The sequence below is a fragment of the Hyla sarda genome, chromosome 4 (genome assembly GCF_029499605.1).
Source record: "Hyla sarda isolate aHylSar1 chromosome 4, aHylSar1.hap1, whole genome shotgun sequence".
In the NCBI taxonomy this organism is placed as follows: Eukaryota; Metazoa; Chordata; class Amphibia; order Anura; family Hylidae; genus Hyla; species Hyla sarda.
Window position 1 is genome coordinate 294,574,719 of NC_079192.1, and position 24,626 is coordinate 294,599,344.

General features: G+C 45.0%; 1 protein-coding gene across 1 annotated transcript in view; it reads left to right on the top strand.

Moving 5' to 3' along the window:
• PAH (phenylalanine hydroxylase) overlaps positions 1-24,626 on the top strand; it is a 107,217-nt gene that overhangs the window by 76,923 nt on the left and 5,668 nt on the right. The window contains exons 8-12 of the mRNA XM_056569885.1: positions 7,080-7,215; positions 8,253-8,322; positions 8,405-8,461; positions 13,013-13,108; positions 18,634-18,767. Coding sequence (XP_056425860.1) covers positions 7,080-7,215; positions 8,253-8,322; positions 8,405-8,461; positions 13,013-13,108; positions 18,634-18,767 — 493 coding nt within the window. The remainder of the gene's footprint in view (positions 1-7,079; positions 7,216-8,252; positions 8,323-8,404; positions 8,462-13,012; positions 13,109-18,633; positions 18,768-24,626) is intronic.

The window sequence follows — 24,626 nt, forward strand, 5'->3', positions numbered from 1 at the left end:
GACGCATTTCGGGGGTGCCACCCCCTTTTTCACATCAGTATCTGATACTGATCTGAAGAAGGAGGTGGCACCCCCGAAATGTGTCATCTGTTTTATCTCCAATAAAATCCTCCAGTGTTTTTGCAATAATCGCTTTTTTAATTATCTTCTGGATACTCGCAGCGCCATTCAAAGGGTCTTCTTCCTGTCTTCTACACCACGCTGCACAATTTTGTGGAACAGAAGGTGGGCAAGTCATTGAGCCTGTTGGTGTGTACCAAAGTGCACCGCAGCGCCGACATGTGGGGCAGAAACTACGGTCAGGGACAATACATGTCCTTTACGGCCCACTGGGTAAATGTGGTTCCTGCACAGCCACAACAGCAACTTGGACAGCCACAACAGCAACTCCTTCCGTCTACACGCTCTCAGGTCGTTGGTCCTGTGACAGTGTGCGTCTCCGTCTCCTCATCCTCCACCTTGTCCTCAGCCTCCACTGCAAGGACAAAGTCTTAGTGTCCCTCCAGCATACCATGTGTGCAGGGTATGGGGGTGTCATGCTGTTCTTCACATGGTTTGCTTTGATGAAAAGAGTCACACAGGGGAGGAACTACTAAAAGTCATTCATCAAGAAATCGAATCATGGCTTACTCCACAAAAACTGGAAATGGGAACCATGGTGACCGACAACGGGAAGAACATCTTGTCTGCGCTGTGACAAGGAACCCTGAGACATGTGCCCTGCATGGCACACATGTTAAATCTGGTTGCCAAGTGTTCCCCCCATCTGCAAGACATCCTAACAAAGGGAAACTTTGCATTCACTTCAGCTACTCGTACACTGCAAAGCACACCCTCTTTGAATTGCAGCGTCAGAGCGTCATCCCCCAATATAGTCTGATTTGCGACGTTTCCACACATTGGAATTCCACCCTCCATATGTTGGACCGACTATAAGTATAGAGAAAAGCCATCACTGATTTCTTGATGATCCAAGCAGATAGGGTGACTCCCCTGTGTAGCTTCAATTTCAACCAGTGGGAGCTCATATGTGACACCTGCCGTTTGCTCAGGCCCTTTGAAAAAGACACATTATTAGTCAGTCGCCAGGATTACGGGATGAACAACGTCATTCCACTGCTTCATCTACTACAACACGTGTTGGAAACAATGGCTGGTCAGGGCACTGGAGACGTGGCGCCTACATCTTATGGCCACATGAGCCCTGTGGGGGCTGAACTGGAAGAGGAGGATGAGGGGGAGGGGCACAGTGGAGCACAGTTTTTAGATTTCGCGAGATGGGCGGTTTTTCTAGTCATCTGTCAGGAGAGGAGGAGCAAGAGCAGCTAGAGGAGCTAGAGGGTTATGAGAAAGGCGAGACAGAGGACCCAGACACACCGTGGCAGTATGCAGTGGAGATGGAAGCAGGGAGTCCATCTGAGTCACTTGCACAAATGGCATGATGCATGCTCACTTGCTTGTGTAGTGACCGCTGAATTGTCATCATTCAGCAGCGGGATACCTTCTGGCTCTCCACCTTATTGGACCCTCGCTACCGGCTCAAAATGGGGGCCTTTTTTACACCCACTGAGAGGGAGGACAAACTAACCTACTACAGAGACATCCTACGTAGTCAGTTGGCCGATGCCTATCTGCGCCATCGTCCATCCTCTCACAGGTCTGACTCGGGGGGCCCTCTGTGCTCACCTTTCACTGCCATGGCTGCTGAGGAGGAGTGGGATTGCAGGAGCAGTACCAGCTCCATCAGCAGCAGCCTGAGTCTACAGTCACTTATGAGAATTGAGAAGCTTTCTTCACCCGCATAGTGAAGCAACTCATCAGCAGCAGGTAGACCTTGGGCAGGACCTGAACCAGCAGGTGGTGGCATACCTTGACATAACCATACCAACACACCTTGTCCGGTGGACTTCTAGGCAGCCAAACTTGATTTGTGGCCGCAACTAGCAGAGTTTTCCCTGGAAAAGCTGTGCTGCCATGCCAGTAGTGTGCCATCAGAGCAGGTGTTTAGTGCGGCGGGGGCCATAGTAACCCCAAGGAGAACTTGTCTGTCCACGAAAAAAGTGGAGAAATTGACCTTTTTGAAGATGAATCAGGCATGGATCAGCCAGGATTTCCAAGCACCAATGTTTGATGCATCAGACTAGATTAACCATGGTGCCACACCAACACTTCACAAATATGGATAGTGCAAAACATATTTAACCCCTTGAGAAATAGGGGTTTTTCCATTTTTCCTCCTTACTTTAAAAAATCATAACTCTTTCAATTTTGCACCTAAAAATCCATATGATGGCTTTTTGCACCACCAATTCTACTTTGTAATGGCATCAGTAATTGTACCCAAAAATCTACAACGAAACAGAGAAAAAAACATTGTGCGACAAAATTGAAGAAAAAACACAATTTTGTCAATTTTGGGGGCTTCTGTTTCTATGCAGTACATTTTTCGGTAAAAATGACACCTTCTCCTATTCTGTAGGTCCATACGATTAAAATGATACCCTACTTATATAGGTTTGATTTTGTCGTACTTCTGGAAAAAATCATAACCACATGCAGGAAAATGTATACATTTAAAATAGTCATCTTTTTATGTTTACGGGGCAATATGAGGGCTCATTTTTTGCACCATGATCTGAAGTTTTTAGTGGTACCATTTTAATATTGATTGAACTCTTCATTATTTGTGACCAAAAATACGCTATTGTGGACTTTGGAATTTTTTTGCGCGTACGCCATTAACCGTGCGTTTTTTTTAACAATATATTTTTATAACTTGGACATTTCCGCACACGGCAATACCACATATGTTTATTTTTATTTACACAGTTTTTTTTTTAAATGGGAAAAGTGGGGTGATTCTTACTTTTTTTTAGAGGAGGGGTTAAATGATCTTTACTAACTTTTTTTTTCACTTTTTTTTCCTCAATGTTATAGCCTTCATAGGGGCTATAACACTGCACACATTGATCTTTTACATTCATCATTGTTATCCCATAGGATAACATTGATCAATGATTCTGCCGCTTGACTGCTCATGCCTGGATCTCAGGCACTGAGCAGTCATTCGGCGATCGGACACACAGGAGGAAGGTAGGCACCCTCCTTGTGTCTTCCAGCTGTTCGGGATGCCGCGGTTTCGCCGTGGCGGTCCCGAACAGCCCTCTGAGCTAGCCAGGGGTAGTTTCCTTTCACTTTAAACATTGCGACCAACTTTGAACACCGCGTCTAAAGGGCTTCTAGCGCGCGGCACCGCAATCAGTGCCACGCTCTATTAGTCATTGGTCCCGGCTGTTGTTAGAGGCCGGGCCCGACTCGCGTTATAGAAAGGGAGCATACTCAGGGTGTAGAGGTATGCCCTGTGTCCTTAATGGGTTAAGGTGCTGCTCCCCAGTTACTGTCATTCCTCTGCTTCAAACCACAAGTATTGAGGATATGCATTAGCTAAATTTTAACTTTTCTTAGGATAAAATATATGTACCCAAAATATTTTTTTAAATCAAACAAAAGGAAAGGTATGCAAAAAACACCATGTGCCACCTACACCACCAAGTATTGATGTGATGCAAAGACCTCTAAAAAGGTGAAAGGGAACAATGTATGGTCCATTGTAATCGGTGGGGATAAAAACTTCCCCTGTAAGGCCCTACTCTCGCATAATTAATTCCCTTCTTGGCAAGTGTTACTCGCCCTAAAAAGGGCAGCCCCACACAGGAACCCCTCCCTATTTCCACCTACAAACACTGCCACTTCTCGGGGCGTTTAGGAAATAGGGAGAGTTTCCCAGCGCTCGGACCCCCCCACTCCCCGCGATCTTAAAACTAAAGTCCAGAGCACTACAGATCTCCTTTAATAATGCGAGAGTAGGGCCTTACAGGGGAAATTTTTACTCCACTGGTTACAATGGACCTTACATTGTTCCCTTTTACCTTTTAGAGGTCTTTGCATCACATCAATACTTGGTGGTGTAGGTGGCACATGGTGTTTTTTGCACACATTTCCTTTTGTTTGATTAAAAAAAAAATGTTGGGTCAATATATTTTATCTTAAGCACATTATTAAAAGTTAAGTTTTACGTAATGCATTTCTTCAACACTTACTTGTTACTTACTTGTGCAAACTAACACTTTTACAAAAGAGACCGTTTTCTTCTGCCTTACCTGCCTCAGCTACTATTCTGATCCTGCCACCCGCCTGATGCCACACATCTGATGCCAAGCTCTCCTTATTTCACCCACCTTCGTCACCGGGTACTGGAATTGCCACCCAATACACCACTCTGTCACCAGGTCCCTTTCAGGACTTCTGATGCTGCTGATGCTGCCACCTCCAGGCTGTCTCATTCTGCCACCATATGTTCTCCTCGTGCTGATGCCACCTCCAGACTGTCTCATTTTGCCACCATCTGTTCTCTTCATGCTGATGCCACCTCCAGGCTGTCTCATTCTGCCACCATATGTTCTCCTCATGCTGATGCTAGCTCCAAGCTGTCTCATACTGCCACCATATGTTCTCTCATGCTGCTGCCACCTCCAGGCTGTGTCATTCAGCCACTATATGGTCTCCTCATGCTTCCGCCACCTCCAGGCTGTGTCATTCAGCCACTATATGGTCTCCTCATGCTGCTGCCACCTCCACGCTGGGTCATTTAGCCACTATATGGTCTCTGTATGCTGCCGCCAACTCCAGGCTGTGTTCTTCAGCCACAATATGTTCTCCTCATGCTGCCGCCACCTCCACGCTGTGTCATTCAGCCACTATATGGTCTCCTCATGCTGCCACTACCTCCATGCTGGGTCATTCAGGTACTATATGGTCTCCTCATGCTGCCGCCACCTCCACGCTAGGTCATTCAGCCACCATTTGGTCTCCTCATGCTGCCGCCAACTCCAGGCTATGTCATTCAGCCCCTATATGGTCTCTTCATGCTGCCGCCAACTCCAGGCTGTGTAATTCAGCCACTATATGGTCTCCTCATGCTGCTGCCACCTCCACGCTATGTCATTCAGCACTATAGGGTCTCCTCATGCTGCCGCCACCTCCACGCTGTGTCACTCAGCCACTATATGGTCTCCTCATACTGATGCCACCTCTAGGCTCTGTCATTGTGCTGCTCTGCGACAGTAATTCTAATAGCGATGCGTCTGATCTACATGTCATACTGAATACGTTTTATTTCACTAACCCAGCACACACCCTATGCGTGTTACAGCAAGACAAAGAGTTCCACACCCCTATTGAGGCGTTCTATAGGCCAGAAAAAGAAGTTTTTAATAGCGATTCGCCGCAAATAAATTCGGACCGAAACAAATTTTTGGGAAAATTTTCCGAATCGGACTAATTGAATTTTTAAAAAATTCGCTCATTTCTAGTTCTTACAGTACAGAACCCCCATCTGTGCTGGTGTAGAAACCTTCTTTCCTCTAAATGTAGAGGATGCCCCCTTGTTATAGATACAGTCCTGGGTATAAATAGATCATGGGAGAGATCTCTGTACTGCCCCCTGATATATTTATACACAGTTATTAGGTCGCCCCTATGCAGTCTTTTTCTAAACTAAATAAACCCTAATTCTGATAGTCTTTCTGGGTTCTGTAGTCCTCCCATTCCCTATATTACTCTGGTTGCCCGTTTTTTAAACCATTCCAGCTCCACTATATCTTTCTTGTACACTGGTGCCCAGTACCGTACATAGTATTCCATGTGTGGTCTGACTAATACAGTAGTAGAATTATTTCCTTGTCGTGGGCATCTATGCCCCTATTGATGCACCCCATGATTTTATTTGCCTTGGCAGCAGCTGCCCGACACTGGTCACTACAGCTAAATTTACTGTTAACTAAGACTCCCAAGTCCTTTTCCATGTAAGTCGTCCCAAGTGTTCTCCCATTTTATTTTATAATTCCAGCCCGGATTTAATTTGCATATGCATTACTTTACAAATATGCATTACTTTACATTTTTTTAAATAACTGTTTATTTTCAGTATATCAAAATGTTTTACAGGAACAGAAAGTATATGAACATATACAAGAACATGAAAAGTTATGGATAACAAAGGTCTCCAATAAATGTAGCTTCATATCAACTTCATGGGTTAGTGGCAGAAGTTAGGCTAGGGTAATAACTATCAGTGTTGAACTGCATCTGCCATTTCCCAGCCCAAACCTCCAACCTATCCAGATTAATTTGCAACAGTGCACTGTCCTCTATTGTGTTGACCACTTTACAGAGTTTAGTATCAACTGTAAAGATTGCTACTTTACTTTTCAACCCCTCTACAAGGTCATTAATAAATATATTAAATAGATCAGGACCCAAGACTGACCCCTGTGGAACCCCACTAGTAACAGTGACCCAATCAGAATAAGTACCATTAATAACCACCCTCTGTTTCCTATCACTGAGCCAGTTACTTACCCACTTACACAGATTCTTCCCCAGCTCAATCCTTCTCATTTTATACACCAACCTTTTATGTGTTCATGCGCCAAAATTTAACACAGGCCTTATTGACCAGTGACGCCTACAGGATACACTCATTGGGGGAGATTTATCAAAACCTGTGCAGAGGAAAACTTGCCCAGTTGCCCATAGCAACCAATCAGCTTGCTTCTTTTATTTTTATGAAGGCCTGTGAAAAATGAAAGAAGCAATCTGATTGGTTGCTATGGGCAACTGGGCAAGTTTTCCTCTGCACAGGTTTTGATAAATCTCCCCCATTTACCTTACAATTTACCTTACCCTATTCAATTTACCTATTGCTTATTTTAGAATTCCATAACTTATTATATTTTTCTATATCACCAGTAGTCCAATTGTCTTTGTATTTTTCAGCTGTCTATATAATATGTATATAAGTATATGTTACTCATGGTATCTAGCCCAACATGTCTTCTAGCTTATTGTCTGATTAGTTACTTAGTACATTCTATTAGTAAATGTAATATAAGTAGAGAACTGTGCTCTAGATTAGTAGTTCTTTACATGTAGCCAGATTATGTCTCATCATTTTAAATATATAATAGGGAATGGTTATGTCCAAGTTACACAGCTATTTAATTCTGTACTTTTTTAAGCTTGCACTGGTTTCCGTTTACGTCCTGTCGCTGGGTTGCTGTCATCACGAGATTTTCTGGCTGGCTTGGCATTCAGAGTGTTTCACTCAACTCAGTATATTCGCCATTGGTCCAAACCCATGTATACACCTGAGCCGTGAGTACATTTTCTTCATGCTTATAGCTCTGTAGCTGTTCTATGATGCTGCTCATCTAAAATATCTCTGTAAAATTATAATAGAAGCACTTACTTTCAAAATGCTTATTCCCATCTGCAAGTTCATATATGAACATGTAGGGCACATCAAGTTAAACATTTTTGCAAATACTTACATTTCCTTAATTGCTTCCTATTGGAGATATAGCTGCTCCTCTACCTCTTTGTTGTCTGCTTATTGCCTAGGTTACTGACCACTGCTCCACTGTAGAAGCAGTGGTCGAGCCAGTGATGTCACTTTCTTTTTCCAGGAAGAAGCACACTATCTTCTTCACCAGCTTTATCTCTAGGTATAAATCAGCCATCTCCTTATTTGGCCTTCCCAGCCACCTCCAGCCTGTTTGTGGATGTGGGAGGTAGCTAGAAAAGCCAAAAGCAGCCTGGGGAGATAACAATTTTTATAACTCCCTTTGAATTTAATAGGGGTTGAGCAAACAGTGCAGCCCCTTGAGCTACTCTGTTAACATAACTCCCGGAGTTGTGTAAACACTGTAGCTCGTGGGGCTATGCCAATTGTGTAGCTTTCCTTCTTTAGCTGCTTTCAATTTTCCCAACCACCTCCCGCAGCCGCAAACAAAATAGAGGTGGCCGAGAGGGCTATTTGATGAGATGGGAATACCCCTTCAAAAATTCACTAGAATTTAGGCAGAATCAAAAATGACCGCTAAAAGGTTTTCTGCACATATGAGACATTTATAACATGGAGACAGAAATGAAAAAAATTATGGTGCAGTTTATTGTTGCAATTTCTATAAAATGTTTGTCAATATAAAATGTTGTTTTTAAAAAATAAAAAATAAATGAATAAAAACTGGAGCATTCGGCTTTGATTTTATGGTAATTAACTCTGATACTGAGGCTGCTATGTATTGTTAAACTCTTGTACCCACTTATGTCCCCATAACAAAAGCTGTGAATAGAAATGAAAGGACACTATACCATATACACATAACAATTTGTCTGTGTTTGCTCTACAGTGATATTTGTCATGAGCTTTTAGGACATGCACCCCTCTTTGCTGACCCAAGTTTTGCGCAGTTTTCACAAGTAAGAATGACAAATGAATATATTATAGATAGTTTAAAAACAGAATACATTCAAAGTAACATGATATTGATGATGTTTTCAGGAGATCGGATTGGCATCCCTTGGGGCACCAGATGCATACATTGAAATGTTGGCTACGGTAAAAAAAAAATTCTTCTTATAACATTTGGACTTTCCATTTAAAGCCTCTGTCTATTTGTTCCTTATTGTCTTGACATCTTCAGTAAACAGATTGTCCCTATAGATATATCTCCAGTTAATTGAAAAGCTACATGATTTCCTGTGTTTTTGACTTAATGTTTCCTGTTTCCTGAGTGGTAGGCCGGGCTCAAGTCCTGCAGGAACGCATGGGAACTGAGTTCCGGTACTTTTTTTTTTTACAGCAGGAACACTGTTCCCATTAGCAGGAGTCCTGCAGGACCTGCCCTTGAATGGAAATCTTGGGTGAGTTCCAACACTTTTTTCCCAGGACTTGACCCCTGGTGGGAGGGATATACAAGCCTGTGTAGCACAGTGAGTCAACCTAACACTGAGGTCATTTCACCTGCAGTGAGGCCGGGACTTGCAGCCATTAAGCAAATGTAAAAATGGATCTTCAATATGCTCATGTGAAACTGGGCTTTGTGAAAGTCACGTGGTTGCAAGGCAGTCGAATTACCACACTCAGCAGGACATGCGTGGGTCGAGCCGCTGAGTAAACGACTGCCAATCTTGTAGATGCCCACTCGTATACTGAGCATATTACACGACTTTGTAGTTGTTCAACCCTCTGATTTAATTGGCCACACATTCCCTATTGCATGGGGAGATGTGTAGCTGACAGCCTATCATTTTTTGATGGGTCAAGATGACCTGATCAGCTGACATACAAGCATTTGCTCATTCGTCGCACAGGTAAGAACACCAATGTACGTTTCACATCATGGAATGCTTTTTTAATGTATCTTTTGGACCAGCAACAACAATTTCAGTGCTCCATACAGATAAGTTTGGACCCTTAGTATGTCTCATCTGAGTGTAATGGCCCTGACGTACATGTCCACTGATAAGTTGTCTCTCTTCTGCACTTGTTACGCCTAGCGCTCCGGGTCCCCGCTCCTCCCCGGAGCGCTCACGGCGCCTTTCTCCCTGCAGCTCCCCGGTCAGCGCTGACCGGGAGCACTGCCCTGTCATGGCCGTTGGGGATGCGATTCGCACAGCGGGACGCGCCCGCTCGCGAATCGCATCCCAGGTCACTTACCCGTTCCCGTCTCCTGCGGTCATGTGCTGGCGCGCGCGGCTCCGCTCTCTAGGGCGCGCGCGCGCCAGCTCCCTGAGACTTAAAGGGCCAGTGCACCAATGATTGGTGCCTGGCCCAATTAGCTTAATTGGTTCCCATCTGTTTCCTGGCTATATCTAGTCTCCTCCCTTGCACTTCCTTGCCGGATCTTGTTGCCCTTGAGCCTAGTGAAAGCGTTTTTGTGTGTTTATACCCTGTGTACCAGAACTTTGCTATCTCCCCTGACTACGAACCTTGCCGCCTGCCCCCGACCTTCTGCTACGTCCGACTTTGCTTCTGCCTACTCCCTTGTACCTCGCCTATCTTCAGCAGCCAGAGAGGTGAGCCGTTGCTAGTGGATACGACCTGGTCACTACCGCCGCAGCAAGACCATCCCGCTTTGCGGCGGGCTCTGGTGAAAACCTGTAGTGTCTTAGAACCGGTCCACTAGCACGGTCCTCGCTATCCCTCTCTGGCACAGAGGATCCACTACCTGCCAGCCGGCATCGTGACAGTAGATCCGGCCATGGATCCCGCTGAGGTTCCTCTGCCTGTTGTCGCCGACCTCCCCACACTGGTCGCCCAGCAAGCCCGACAGATTGCCCAACAAGATCACCAGCTGTCGTACTTGACCACCATGACTCAGCAACTCCAGTCGCAGCTACAGCAGATTCAGTCTCAGCTACAGCAGCAGCAACCATCTCCTCCGCCAGCTCCTGCACCTCTTCCGCAGCGAGTGGCCACTCCTAGCCTCCGCCTGTCTTTGCCGGACAAATTTAATGGGGACTCTAAGTTTTGCCGTGGCTTTCTTTCCCAATGTTCCCTGCATCTGGAGATGATGTCGGATCAGTTTCCTACTGAAAGGTCTAAGGTGGCTTTCGTAGTCAGCCTTCTGTCTGGAAAAGCCCTGTCATGGGCCACACCGCTCTGGGACCGCGATGACCCCGTCACTGCCTCTGTACACTCCTTCTTCTCGGAAATTCGAAGTGTCTTTGAGGAACCTGCCCGAGCCTCTTCTGCTGAGACTGCCCTGCTGAACCTGGTCCAGGGTAATTCCTCCGTTGGCGAGTACGCCATACAATTCCGTACTCTTGCTTCTGAACTATCCTGGAATAATGAGGCTCTCTGCGCGACCTTTAAAAAAGGCCTATCCAGCAACATTAAGGATGTTCTGGCCGCACGAGAGACTCCTGCTAACCTGCATGAACTCATTCATCTAGCCACTCGCATTGACATGCGTTTTTCTGAGAGGCATCAAGAGCTCCGCCAGGAAAAGGACTTAGATCTCTGGACACCTCTCCCACAGTCTCCACTGCAATCTGCGCCTAGGCCTCCCGCCGAGGAGGCCATGCAAGTGGATCGGTCTCGCCTGACCCTGGAAGAGAGGAATCGCCGTAAGGAAGAGAATCTTTGTCTGTACTGTGCCAGTACTGAACATTTTTTGGTGGATTGCCCAATCCGTCCTCCACGTCTGGGAAACGCACGCTCGCACTCAGCTCTCGTGGGTGTGGCGTCTCTTGATGCCAAATCGGCTTCTCCACGTCTCACGGTACCTGTTCGGATTTCCACTTCAGCCAGCTCTCCCCTCTCAGCCGTGGCCTGTCTGGACTCTGGAGCTTCTGGGAATTTTATTCGGGAGTCCTTTGTGAATAAATTCCATATTCCGGTGACCCGTCTTGTCAAGCCACTCCACATTTCCGCGGTCAACGGAGCCAGGTTGGACTGTACCATACGTTTCCGCACGGAGCCCCTTCTTATGAGCATCGGATCTCATCACGAGAGGATTGAACTTTTGGTCCTCCCCAATTTCACCTCGGAAATTCTCCTTGGACTTCCCTGGCTTCAACTTCATTCCCCAACCCTGGATTGGTCCACTGGGGAGATCAAGAGTTGGGGGTCCTCTTGTGCCAAGAACTGTCTAAAACCGGTTCCCAGTAACCCTTGCCGTAACTCTGTGGTTCCTCCTGTATCCGGTCCCCCTAAGGTCATTAAGGACTCTGCCTGCCACAGGAAATGCCCCTCCCCCCCTCCCAGTTCCATTAGGCAAGCTTCTGTGTCCCCTCATGGCCCTCGTCCTGGTGTCACACTGCCCCGTGCCAGGTCTCGCCCTCTGCCCTCTCTCCCCATTCCTACTCCTGCGGTTCTGCCTGCCGTTGAGGAATCCCTCCATCCTTTCCCGGTGTCCTCATCCCAGGGGAGGCAGTTACCCGATAAAGAGAAGGGGAGACCTAAGGGGGGGGGTACTGTTACGCCTAGCGCTCCGGGTCCCCGCTCCTCCCCGGAGCGCTCACGGCGCCTTTCTCCCTGCAGCTCCCCGGTCAGCGCTGACCGGGAGCACTGCCCTGTCATGGCCGTTGGGGATGCGATTCGCACAGCGGGACGCGCCCGCTCGCGAATCGCATCCCAGGTCACTTACCCGTTCCCGTCTCCTGCGGTCATGTGCTGGCGCGCGCGGCTCCGCTCTCTAGGGCGCGCGCGCGCCAGCTCCCTGAGACTTAAAGGGCCAGTGCACCAATGATTGGTGCCTGGCCCAATTAGCTTAATTGGTTCCCATCTGTTTCCTGGCTATATCTAGTCTCCTCCCTTGCACTTCCTTGCCGGATCTTGTTGCCCTTGAGCCTAGTGAAAGCGTTTTTGTGTGTTTATACCCTGTGTACCAGAACTTTGCTATCTCCCCTGACTACGAACCTTGCCGCCTGCCCCCGACCTTCTGCTACGTCCGACTTTGCTTCTGCCTACTCCCTTGTACCTCGCCTATCTTCAGCAGCCAGAGAGGTGAGCCGTTGCTAGTGGATACGACCTGGTCACTACCGCCGCAGCAAGACCATCCCGCTTTGCGGCGGGCTCTGGTGAAAACCTGTAGTGTCTTAGAACCGGTCCACTAGCACGGTCCTCGCTATCCCTCTCTGGCACAGAGGATCCACTACCTGCCAGCCGGCATCGTGACAGCACTCCATATTTGCAGCCATTGCCTTTCTGCATTCAGTTTTGTGGTAAATGTTTGTAATTTTCCTCTTGGGATCTCATTTTACTCTATACATAACAAAAATACTGTTAAGCCATATGACTTCCTAAGAAATTAGCTCTAGCATGTGTATGTTTGAAATACAGAAATGGCTGTAAGATTGTTGTAAATGACTGTTTCTTGTGTACAATACTGCAGACTATGTTGTTGCTATATAAGAAGTATGCAGTTTGATGTTAGGATGATTTTACAGAGGAGCATTATAAAGACATTTTTGCATTCATATTACAACTGTAAGTCCCAACCTTACCACACTTCTAATGATATGAACTGTTCGGGTCATCTGAAGCGCCAGTACTTGCTGCCATAATGTTGATGCAAAAATGCATCTGTAATATGCCTTAGGATCATGTCATATCTTCTATTGTAAACAATTTAATGTTTTTTTTTCTCTCCTAAATCATAAGGTGTACTGGTTCACTGCTGAATTTGGACTTTGCAAACAAGGTGATAAAATAAAGGCTTATGGAGCTGGACTGTTGTCATCATTTGGAGAATTACAGGTTTGATTAAGCATTTTAGACTAATAATTTTATTACATACTATTACTGTACATTGTCTCCCTAAAAACATCAGAAGAAGGACTTTTGTAATACACGTTCACACAGGAGCGCATCCTCAGCATATTTGATGCCACGGATGTGCTGCTGGCACACACAGGGTTATGGCAGAGTTAGCTCCAAGATTGGTGCAGATTTGTTGCCAATTTGCCATTGCACATTTTGGTGTAGAGTATGTTAAAGGGGTTCTCCGGTGCTTAGACATCTTATCCCCTATCCAAAGGGGACGGAGGTGTGACGTCACATGCCGTCGGCCCTGTGGTCGCCGGTAATCAGACCCAGAGTGAACACGCTCCGGGGACTGATTACAAACGGGGTGCCGCGTGCTAGATCACGGGGGTCCCCAGCAGCGGGACTCCCGCGATCAGGCATCTTATCCCCTATCCAAAGCACCAGAGAACCCCCTATGTCTAAGCACCAGAGAACCCATTTAATGCTGTAGAAGAAAAACAATATATGTGTGAAATCTGCAGTTGTGAGTTTTGCTGTTGATCTGCAGCATTTGTGCAGCAAAATCAGTAACAACTGCAGATTTACTATAGATTTTGATTTCCCCGTTTATATCAGTGGGTAAGGTCCACACTAAATCCGTAGTGCAGATTAATTCATTCGTGGATTTTGTGTAGATTTTTAATGTAGTGTCCCAGTATATATATATATATATATATATATATATATAAACACTGGGGCAAAAAAGTACCGTATTTATCGGGGTATACCACGCACCGGCCTATAACACGCACCCTCATTTTACCAAGGATATTTGGGTAAAAAAAGTTTTTTACCCAAATATCCATGGTAAAATGAGGGTGCGTGTGTGCGCGTGTATACCCCGATATACCCCCAGGAAAGGCAGGGGGAGAGAGGCCGTCGCTGCCCGCTTCTCTCCCCCTGCCTTTCCTGGGGTCTAGAGCGCTGCTGTTGGCCCTTCTCACCCCCGGTGGCATAATTACCTGAGTCGGGTCCGCGCTGCTGCAGGCCTCCGTCGTGCGTCCCCAGCGTCGTTGCTATGCACGGCGCGGCGCACTGACATCATGCGCCGCACCGTGCAGCGCATAGCAACGACGAAGGGGACGCACGCCGGAGGCCTGGAGCAGCGCGGACCCGACTCAGGTAATTATGCCACCGGGGATGGGGGGAGGCAACGGGGCAGCGGCGCCGGCAATGGGTGCCGCTGCCCCTTCTCTCCCCCTGGCTGTCGGCGCTGCTTCTCTCCCCCTGGCTATCGGCGCTGGCACCGATAGTCAGGGGGACAGAACGGGCAGCGGCGCCGATAACCAGGGGGTGAGAAGGGCCGACAGCAGGGCTCTAGACCCCAGGAAAGGCAGGGGGAGAGAAGCGGGCAGCGACGGCCTCTCTCCCCCTGCCTTTCCTGGGGGTGTATCGGCGTATAACACGCACACAGACTTTAGGCTAAAAATTTTAGCCTAAAAAGTGCGTGTTATACGCCGATAAATAAGGTATTTAGTTAGCCACCAATTGTGCAAGTTTTCCCACTTAAAAAGTCATTTTCATCATAGGTATACCTCAACAATGAGAGACATAATGAGAAAAAAAAATCACATTGTACAAAAAAGAAAGTTGCAACAGCACTCTTGGTCAAAAAATGGAGGCTCTTAGTGCACTTTTTGATCAAAATGTGTGTCCCCCATCCACCACGTGGAGGTGGCCTCATATCAGATGGGACCCTAACATGATAACTCACCTCTGCTGTGCATATAGCCTCTGACTGTGGGACATGTTGGATCAGCCATTGACTAAACCACCTCCAGTCTGAGAGGGGTGGGGTGCACGGCTAAAGAGGGTGCCACATCTCCCAACTTACAAAGGAAAAACAAAAGGAAAAATAGCCAGCACAACAACCTAATACACAGGTGCCCGCTGTCACATTGTCTGATTTTTTAAGAATGTATTTGCAAATTATGGTGGAAATTAAGTATTTGGTCAACAACAAAAGTTCATCTCAATGCTTTGTTATATACCCTTTGTTGGCAATGACAGAGGTCAAACGTTTTCTGTAAGTCTTCACAAGGTTTTCACACACAATGTTGCTGGTATTTTGGCCCATTCCTCCATGCAGATTTCCTCTAGAGCAGTGATGTTTTGGGGCTGTTGCTGGGCAACACAGACTTTCAACTCCCTCCAAAGGTTTTCTATGGGGTTGAGATCTGGAGACTGGCTAGGCCACTCCAGGACCTTGAAATGCTTCTTACAAAGCCACTCCTTTATTGCCCGGGTGGTGTGTTTGGGATCATTTTCATGCTGAAAGACCCAGCCATGTTTCATCTTCAATGCCCTTGCTGTTTGAAGGAGGTTTTCACTCAAAATCTCACGATACATGGCCCCATTTATTCTTTCCTTTACATGGATCATTCGTCCTGGTCCCTTAGCAGAAAAACAGCCCCAAAGCATGATGTTTCCACTTCCATGCTTCACAATAGGTATGGTGTTCTTTAGATGCAACTCAGCATTCTTTCTCCTCCAAACACGACAAGTTGATTTTTTACCAAAAAGTTCTACTTTGGCTTCATCTGACCATATGACATTCTCCCAATACTCTTCTGGATCATCCAAATGCTCTCTAACAAACTTCAGACGGGCCCGGACATATACTGGCTTAAGCAGGGGGACACCTGTAGTTTGTTACTGATGGTAGCCTTTGTTACTTTGGTCCCAGCACTCTGCAGGTCCTTCACTAGGTCCCCCCTTGTGGTTCTTGGATTTTTGCTCCCCATTCTTGTGATCATTTTTACACCACCGGGTGAGATCTTGCGTGGAGCCCCAGATCGAGGGAGATTATCAGTGGTCTTGTATGTCTTCCATTTTCTAATAATTGCTCCCACAGTTGATTTCTTCACACCAGGCTGCTTGCCTACTGCAGATTCAGTCTTCCCAGCCTGGTGAAGGTCTCCAATTTTGTTTCTGGTGTCCTTTGACAGCTCTTTGGTCTTGGCCATAGTAGAGTTTGGAGTGTGACTGAGGTTGTGGACAGGTGTCTTTTATACTTATAACAAGTTCAAACAGGTGCCATTAATACAGGTAACAAGTGGTGAACAGAGGAGACTCTCAAAGAAGAAGTTACAGGTCTGTGAGAGCCAGAACTCTTGCTTGCTTGTAGGTGACCAAATAATTTTTTTTGCAAATTATGGTGGAAAATAAGTATTTAAAAATCAGACAATGTGATTTTATGATTTTTTTTTCTCATTGTCTCTCATAGTTGAGGTATACCTATGATGGAAGTTACAGGCCTCTCTCATCTATATATATATATATATAATGTGTATATAAAACAAGATAAATACAGTACTACTTAACCAGCCAGAAGGATGGTGCCAGCGCCCCAGACTTAATCATAGTTTAAACAATGGCACAGCACTCCAATTGCAAATTCAAAAAGTGCTAATTTATTCAGCTCATGTCAAATTGCAACATAAGTAGTACAATAATAGAAAAGCATATAATATTGGGATCATTTAAATCGTATTGACCCACAGAAAAACAGAATAAAGAGAACCTGACAGTTTTACCATAAAGTGCACTGCATAAAAGTTAGAAAAATTGCGGTTTTCTTTTCAATTTCCCCACAAAATAATATTTTTTTGGTTGTGCCATACATTTTATGGTAGAATGAAAGGTGTGATTACAAAGTACAATAGATGGTGTAAAAAACAAAAAGAAAACACGGGTCTGTGGATAGAAAAATATAAGAGTTATGGCAAAAATCTGAATTAGCTGTGTCCTCAAGGGGTTAAAATCTTAAATCACCCCCCACAATATCTGTTAGTGGTTCCAAAATGGGTAGGCAGCGATATATCTGCTGTAACTGAATATTTATCCCACCCCCCGCCATACTTTCCCCTATTACACAGAGCCCATACACAGCACAGACTATGGATCTTCCAAGACCTGGGATCACATCATAGGAGTCATCGCAGGTCCTAGCATGTCCATAGTAAGTCTACTAGTGCTGTCTATAGGCCCTCGGCAGCCGGACAGCTTTAGGGCTATAATCACACTACTTGTATTTTGCCGCAGTTTGCATAAAAATCACAGAAAAAAAATTCGCAATTTTACCGCAATTTTGCGCAAAGTGCTGAAAAATGCAGTAGTGTTAGTATTGTGCTAAAGCATTTCAGGGCTCCCCTTTTGGATTGGGGCCCTGAGCAACTGCCTAGGTTGCCCCCCCTAATGCCGGCCCTGCCTGTAGCAACCCCATTTAAATAGCATGTGGATGAGATTCCTATACATCCCATTCACTTTGGTTCTACTATAGTTCATTATGGGTTTGCTGCACATGAATCCATTGTGGAAACATTTAGCTTTTCAGCCATGAATGAACATACCCTTACAGTCCTAAGCTGCCTGATGCTATCACCAGATGGCTTAATCGTATACAGCTGGTGTACTGGTCCTATTGAAAAAACATGATAATAAGTTTATAACTTGCAAATGCTGTAGATTTCAGATCCACGTTATGCCCTGTCTGTTGTGTAAATATTCTGAATATCCATTGTAGATTTCATTTATCGTAATGCATAGAGTGAATTCTGAGGGTTTTTCAGCAAATAATCCGCAGCTATTAACTCATGTGGATTTAATTGCAAATATGGTGTGGATTTTTAGGCCATTTCCACGTATGAAGTTGGATGCCCCCATACTGTAATTCTGTCTCCATATATATATAGTTGTAGGCCCCCATACTGCCCTATATATAGTTGTAGCCCCAATACTGCCACCTATATAGCCATAGGCCTCCTCTGTGCCCCCATATAGTTGTAGGTCCCTATACTGCCCCCATATATTTGTAGGCCTCTCTCCTCTATGCCCCATACACAGTAGTAGGTAGCCCCCACAGACACACTGAGTACTGACCCCATTCTGCCTTGCTGATTCAGTTCTCCACCGCTCCACCAGTTTGGCTATGCAATAGCAGTAGGTTCCCAGACCAGAGGAGCAGTGGAGCACTGAGAGGTAATTTAATTACCTTTAGTGGGTGGAAGTTTAGTTACCCTCCCAGTCTCCGCTACATGGTTCACGCTAGTGTCTAGTCTCTCCAGCCCTTCTGACCTCCCCTGTCACTAGAACGGGCAGACATTGTTTACAGACTAAAATTGCCCTGCTGTGCTGGCTGTCAGGATCAGGCAGCACAGGCTGCGACTACTGTAAGAATAGTGACCAGTGGCTGCTGTGGCACAAACAAAAGGGACAATATCAACATTTTCGATAAAACTATGGGACAGTCTTGAAATAAATAAAAAAGGGGGGGGGAGGGGCAGCCCTTTTAAAATGGGACGTATGGTCAGCCTACTTATAGTTACCCATAGCAACCAATCACAGCTCAGCTTTTATTTTACCAGAGCAATATGAAAACTGAAAGCTGAGCTATTGGTTTCTATGGGCAACATATTGAATCTCACTATAAGACAATAAACCTCTCATATCTTTATTTTGGTTTATCATTTCTACAGTATTGTCTGACAGACAAACCAGAACTGAAACCATTTGAACCCGAGAAGACAGCTTTGCAGAAATATCCAATAACTGAGTTCCAGCCTGTTTATTATGTTGCTGAAAGTTTTGAAGATGCCAAAGAAAAAGTGAGGTGAGACTCAGGATATCCGTTCTGTAAGGATACGCACACACAACACTGTTAAACCCCAAATCTCACCATCTTGACAAACCTAAAACCTGAGATTTCTATAATAAAATTCCAATTATACATCCATACTAATATATGTTTTGAAAGCAGACATGTGGAATGTTGTGGCACCTTAGATTCGTGGGCCCAATCTTTTTTCTTATAATAAAGAAGAAAGAAAAAAAAACAACCAGGGCCTGAGATAAGAAACACCTCCTAAAAAAACAAACAAAAAAAAAAACTTGCAGCTTCTCCCTTTTCTTATAGTAACAAAGGAGGAAAAACTTTATGCTACTTCTGACTTCAAACAAGCATTGCATCCTAAACCTAGAACTATTGGGGGAAACGTTGACCAGTTGCCCATAGCAACCAACCAATCAGATCGCTTATTTTATTTTTTAAAAGGTCTCTGAAAGATGAAAGAAGCAATCTGATTGGTTGCTATGGGCAACTGGTTAACTTTTATTCTGCACAGGTTTTCATGAATCTACCCCATTGTACCTAGAATATTGAACCTGGTATCATTAACCTCTTCAGGACAGGGACAATTTTCATTTTAGTCTTTTTCAGTTTTTTTTCTCCTATTAATAGTTATAACTCTTTTATATTTCCATCTACAGAACCATATTATAGCTTTTTTTTTTTTTACTTTGTCATGCTAAACTTCCAGGTGGTTAAACTGACATGTTATTTTAATTCTCCAGATCGATACAATTACAACTATATCCAGTTTGGATAGTTTGTTCTATGCTTACCACATTTTTTTTTTTTATTACTTTACATAAAAAAAAATTTTAAATCATTTTCTATTTACAAAAGTGTTAAGAAAGTGAAATATCAAATCTTTTTGCTCTTTAGGTATTGTTCAGTTTTGTCACTCTCAATAAAAATAAAGACTGGTGTCTCAAAATTTAAGTGTTCTATTATTTATTATTTAATAGCATCAACATATTTCATAGTGCAGTACAAACCCATAATAAGCAAAAATTTTACTAAATCTTTTCCCACAAAAATGGATATCAATCTGCTTAGCTTATCTTTTTCTAACAATTAACACTGGCAGATCAAACTGCTTTTACAGGGGTACTCCGGTGCTTAGACATCTTATCCCCTATCCAAAGGATAGGGGATAAGATGCCTGATCGCGGAAGTCCCGCCGCTGGGAACCCCCGTGATCTTGCACGCGGCACCCCGTTTGTAATCAGTCCCCGGAGCGTGTTCGCTCCGGGTCTGATTACCGGCGACTACAGGGCGGGCGGCGTGTGATGTCACGCCTTCGCCCCCGTTGGATGTCACGCTCTGCCCCTCAATGCAAGTCTATGGGAGGGGGCGTGACGCCCCCTCCCGTAGGCTTGCATTGAGGGGCGGAGCGTGACGTCACACGGGGCGGGGGCGTGACGTCACACACCGCCCGCCCTATAATCGCTGGTAACCAGACCCGGAGCGAACACGCTCCGGGGATTGATTACAAACGGGGTGCCGCGTGCAAGATCACGGGGGTCCCCAGCGGCGGGACTCCCGCGATCAGGCATCTTATCCCCTATCCTTTGGATAGGGGATAAGATGTTTAAAGGGGTACTCCGGTGAAAACCTTTTTTCTTTTAAATCAACTGGTGCCAGAAAGTTAAACATATTTGTAAATTACTTCTATTAAAAATCCAGTAAACTTCCAGTACTTATTAGCTGCTGAATGCTACAGAGGAATTTCTTTCTTTTTGGAACACTGATGACATCATGAGCACAGTGCTCTCTGCTGACACCTCTGTCCATTTTAGCAACCGTGCATAGCAGATGTTTGCTAAGGGCAGCATGGTGGCTCAGTGGTTAGCCCAGCTGCCTTGCAGTGCTAGGGCCTTTGGTTCAAATCCCACTAAGGACAACAATAAATAAAGAGTTGTAATTATTATAATGACGTCAGCAAAGAGCACTGTGCTCGTGATGTCATCAGAGAGAATTCCAAAAAGAAAATAATTTCCTCTTTAGTATTCAGCAGCTAATAAGTACAGGAAGCATTAAGATTTTTTAATAGAAGTAATTTACAAATATGTTTAACTTTCTGGCACCAGTTGATTTAAAAGAAAAAAGGTTTTCACCGGAGTACCCCTTTAACCCCTTCCCGACCTATGACATTACTGTACGTCATGGGTGGCAAGGTGTTCCCGACCCATGACATACAGGTATGTCATGAACATTACTGCCGCTACTCGCGGCATCCCGCAGCGCCCGGAAAGATGGTGGCTATCACTGATAGCCAGCCATCTTACCGTGCGACCACGGGGGGTTTCATCCCCCACTCCCCCCAGCGATCGCTGCTATCAGCTGGTCAAATCTGACTAGCTGATAGCAGCGTTTCGCTATGAAAATACTTAGCAGCGCGGTGTGTGAGTCCCGATCACAGGGATTGGGACACACACCACTCTGCTAAGTGTCCCTGATCCGTCCCCCGGCGTCACTTACCCGTCCGAGCGGTGTCCCGAGCGGTCCCGGCGGTCCCGGCTTCTTCCATGCGGTCCCGGCTGCGCTGCGTCCCGGAGGTGAGTTTGCAGCAGCAGTGCGGCATCTTCATTGGCCTCTGAGAGTTTCAAAACTGCAACTCCCAGCATGCCCAGACAGCCTTTGGCTTTCTGGGCATGCTGGGAGTTGTAGTTTTGCAACATCTGGAGGCCCACAGTTTGGAGACCACTGTACAATGGTCTCCAATCTGTGCTCTTCCAGATGTTGCAAAACTACAAATCTCAGCATGCTCAGTCTGTCCAGGCATGCTGGGAGTTGTAGTTCTCTAACATCTGGAAGAGCACAGATTGGAGACCATTATACAGTGGTCTCCAAACTGTGGACCTCCAGATGTTGCAAAACTGCAACTCCCAGCATGCCCAGACTGCCCAAGCATGCTGGAAGTTGCAGTTCGGCAACATCTGATCCTTCAGATATTGCCGAACTAAAACTTCCAGCATGCCTGGGCAGTCTGGGCATGCTGGGAGTTGTAGTTTTGCAACAACTGGAGGCACACTAGTTGGGAAACATTGTCCGTTTCCTACCTCAGTGCCTCCAGCTGTTGCAATTGTTGCAAAACTATAACTCCCAGCATGCACTGACAGACCATGCATGCTGGGAGTTGTAGTTTTGCAACAGCTGGAGGCACACTGGTTTGGAAACACTAAGTTTGGTTGCAAAACACTTGAAAGTTTATTACTTAACTTAGTGTTTCCAAACCAGTGTTCCTCCAGCTGTTGCAAAACTACAACTCCCAGCATGCACGGACAGCCAAAGGACATGCTCGGAGTTTGCAACAGCTGGATGTTTGCCCCCTCCCCCCAATGTGAATGTACAGGGTACACTCACATGGGCGGAGGTTTACAGTGAGTGCTGCAAGTTTGAGATGGCGCAAATTTTGCGCTGCAGCTCAAACTTCCAGCGGCAAACTTGCTGTGAACCTCTGCCCATGTGACTGTACCCTAAAAACACTACACTACACTTATACTAACCTAAAATGAAAAGTAAAAAACACTACATATACACTTACCCCTACACAGCCCCCCTCCCCCCAAAAAATGAAAAACGTCTGGTACGCTACTGTTTCCAAAACGGAGCCTCCAGCTGTTGCAAAATAATAACTCCCAGTATTGCCGGACAACCATTGACTGTCCAGGCATGCTGGGAGTTTTGCAACAGCTGGAGGCACCCTGTTTGGGAATCATTGGCATAGAATACCCCTATGTCCACCCCTATGCAAATCCCTAATTCAGGCCTCAAATGCGCATGGCGCTCTCTCACTTTGGAGCCCTGTCGTATTTCAGGGCAACAGTTTTGGGACACATATGGGGTATCGCCGTACTCAGGAGAAATTGCCTTACAAATTTTGGGGGGCTTTTTCTTCTTTAACCCCTTATGAAAATGTGAAGTTGGGGTCTACACCAGCATGTTAGTGTAAAAAAATAATTTTTTTACACTGACATGCTGGTGTTGCCCTATACTTTTCATTTTCACAAGAGGTAAAAGGGAAAAAAGACCCCCAAAATTTGTAACGCAATTTCTCCTGAGTAGGAAGATACCCCATATGTGGGCGCAAAGTGCTCTGGGGGCGCACAACAAGGCTCAGAAGGGAGAGTGCACCATGTACATTTGATGCGATTTGCACAGGGGTGGCTGATTGTTATAGCAGTTCTGACAAACGCAAAACAATAAATATCCATATGTGACCCCATTTTGGAAACTACACCCCTCACGGAATGTAATAAGGGGTGCAGTGAGCATTTACACCCCACTGGTGTATGACAGATTTTTGGAACAGTGGTCTGTGAAAATGAAAAATAAAATTTTTGATTTGCACAGTCCACTGTTTCAAATATCTGTCAAACGCCAGTGGGGTGTAAATGTTCACTGCACCCCTTATTAAATTCCATGAGGGGTATAGTTTCCAAAATGGGGTCACATGTGGGGGGGGTCCACTGTTCTGGCACCATAGGGGCTTCCTAAATGGGACATGCCCCCCAAAAACCCTTTCAGAAAAACTCACTCTCCAAAATCCCATTGTCGCTCCTTCCCTTCTGAGCCCTCTACTGCGCCCGCCGAACACTTTACATACGCATATGAGGTATTTCCTTACTCGAGAGAAATTGGGTTACAAATTTTAGGGTGATTTCTCTCCTTTTACCCCTTGTAAAAATTCAAAAATTGGGTCTACAAGAAAATGCGAGTGTAAAAAATGAAGATTTAGAATTTTCTCCTTCACTTTGCTGCTATTCCTGTGAAACACCTAAAGGGTTAAAACACTTACTGAATGTCATTTTGAATACTTTGGGGGGTGCAGTTTTTATAATGGGGTCATTTATGGGGTATTTCTAATATGAAGACCCTTAAAATCCACTTCCAACCTGAACTGGGCCCTGAAAAATTACGATTTTGAAAATCTTGAGAAAAATTGGAAAATTGCTGCGGAACTTTGAAGCCCTCTGGTGTCTTCCAAAAGTAAAAACTTGTCAATTTTTTCATGCAAACACAAAGTAGACATATTGTATATGTAAATCAATATGTAATTTATTTTGAATATCCATTTTCCTTTCAAGCAGAGACTTTCAAAGTTAGAAAAATGCTAAATTTTCAAAATTTTCATGACATTTTTCGATTTTTTACCAAGAAAGGATGCAAATATCAGTGAAACTTTACCAATAACATAAAGTAGAATATGTCACGAAAAAACAATCTCGGAATCAGAATGATAAGTAAAAGCATTCCAAAGTTATTAATGTTTAAAGTGACAGTGGTCAGATTTTCAAAAAATGCCCAGGTCATGAAGGTGAAAATGGGCTGGGTCATGAAGGGGTTAAGCACCGGAGTACCCCTTTAAGGGTAGGGTCACATGTACTGTATTCAGCTGCATATTTGCTGCTGTGTATTTTCCTACCCATTGAAGTAAATGGATAGCAAAATCAGCTGTATATTTTGCTTCCCATTCACTTTAATGGATAGGAAAATATGCAGCAGTAAACATGCTGCAAAATATGGCTTGTGTGACCCTACCCTTAAAGCGTTACTTTAACCCCTTAAGGTTGCAGGGTTTTTCCGTTTTTTTGCAATTTTGTTTTTTCCTCATCGCCTTTTAAAAATCATAACGCTTTCAATTTTGCACCTACAGACCCTTATGGGGCCTATTTTTTGCGCCACCAATTGTAATTTTAATTACATCAATCATTTCACCACAAAATTTACAGCAAAACCAGAAAAAAAAAATATGTGGGGCAAAATTTAAAAAAAAAAAATGCCATTTTGTAACTTTTGGGGGCTTCCGATTCTACACAGTACACTTTTCGGTAAAAATTACAC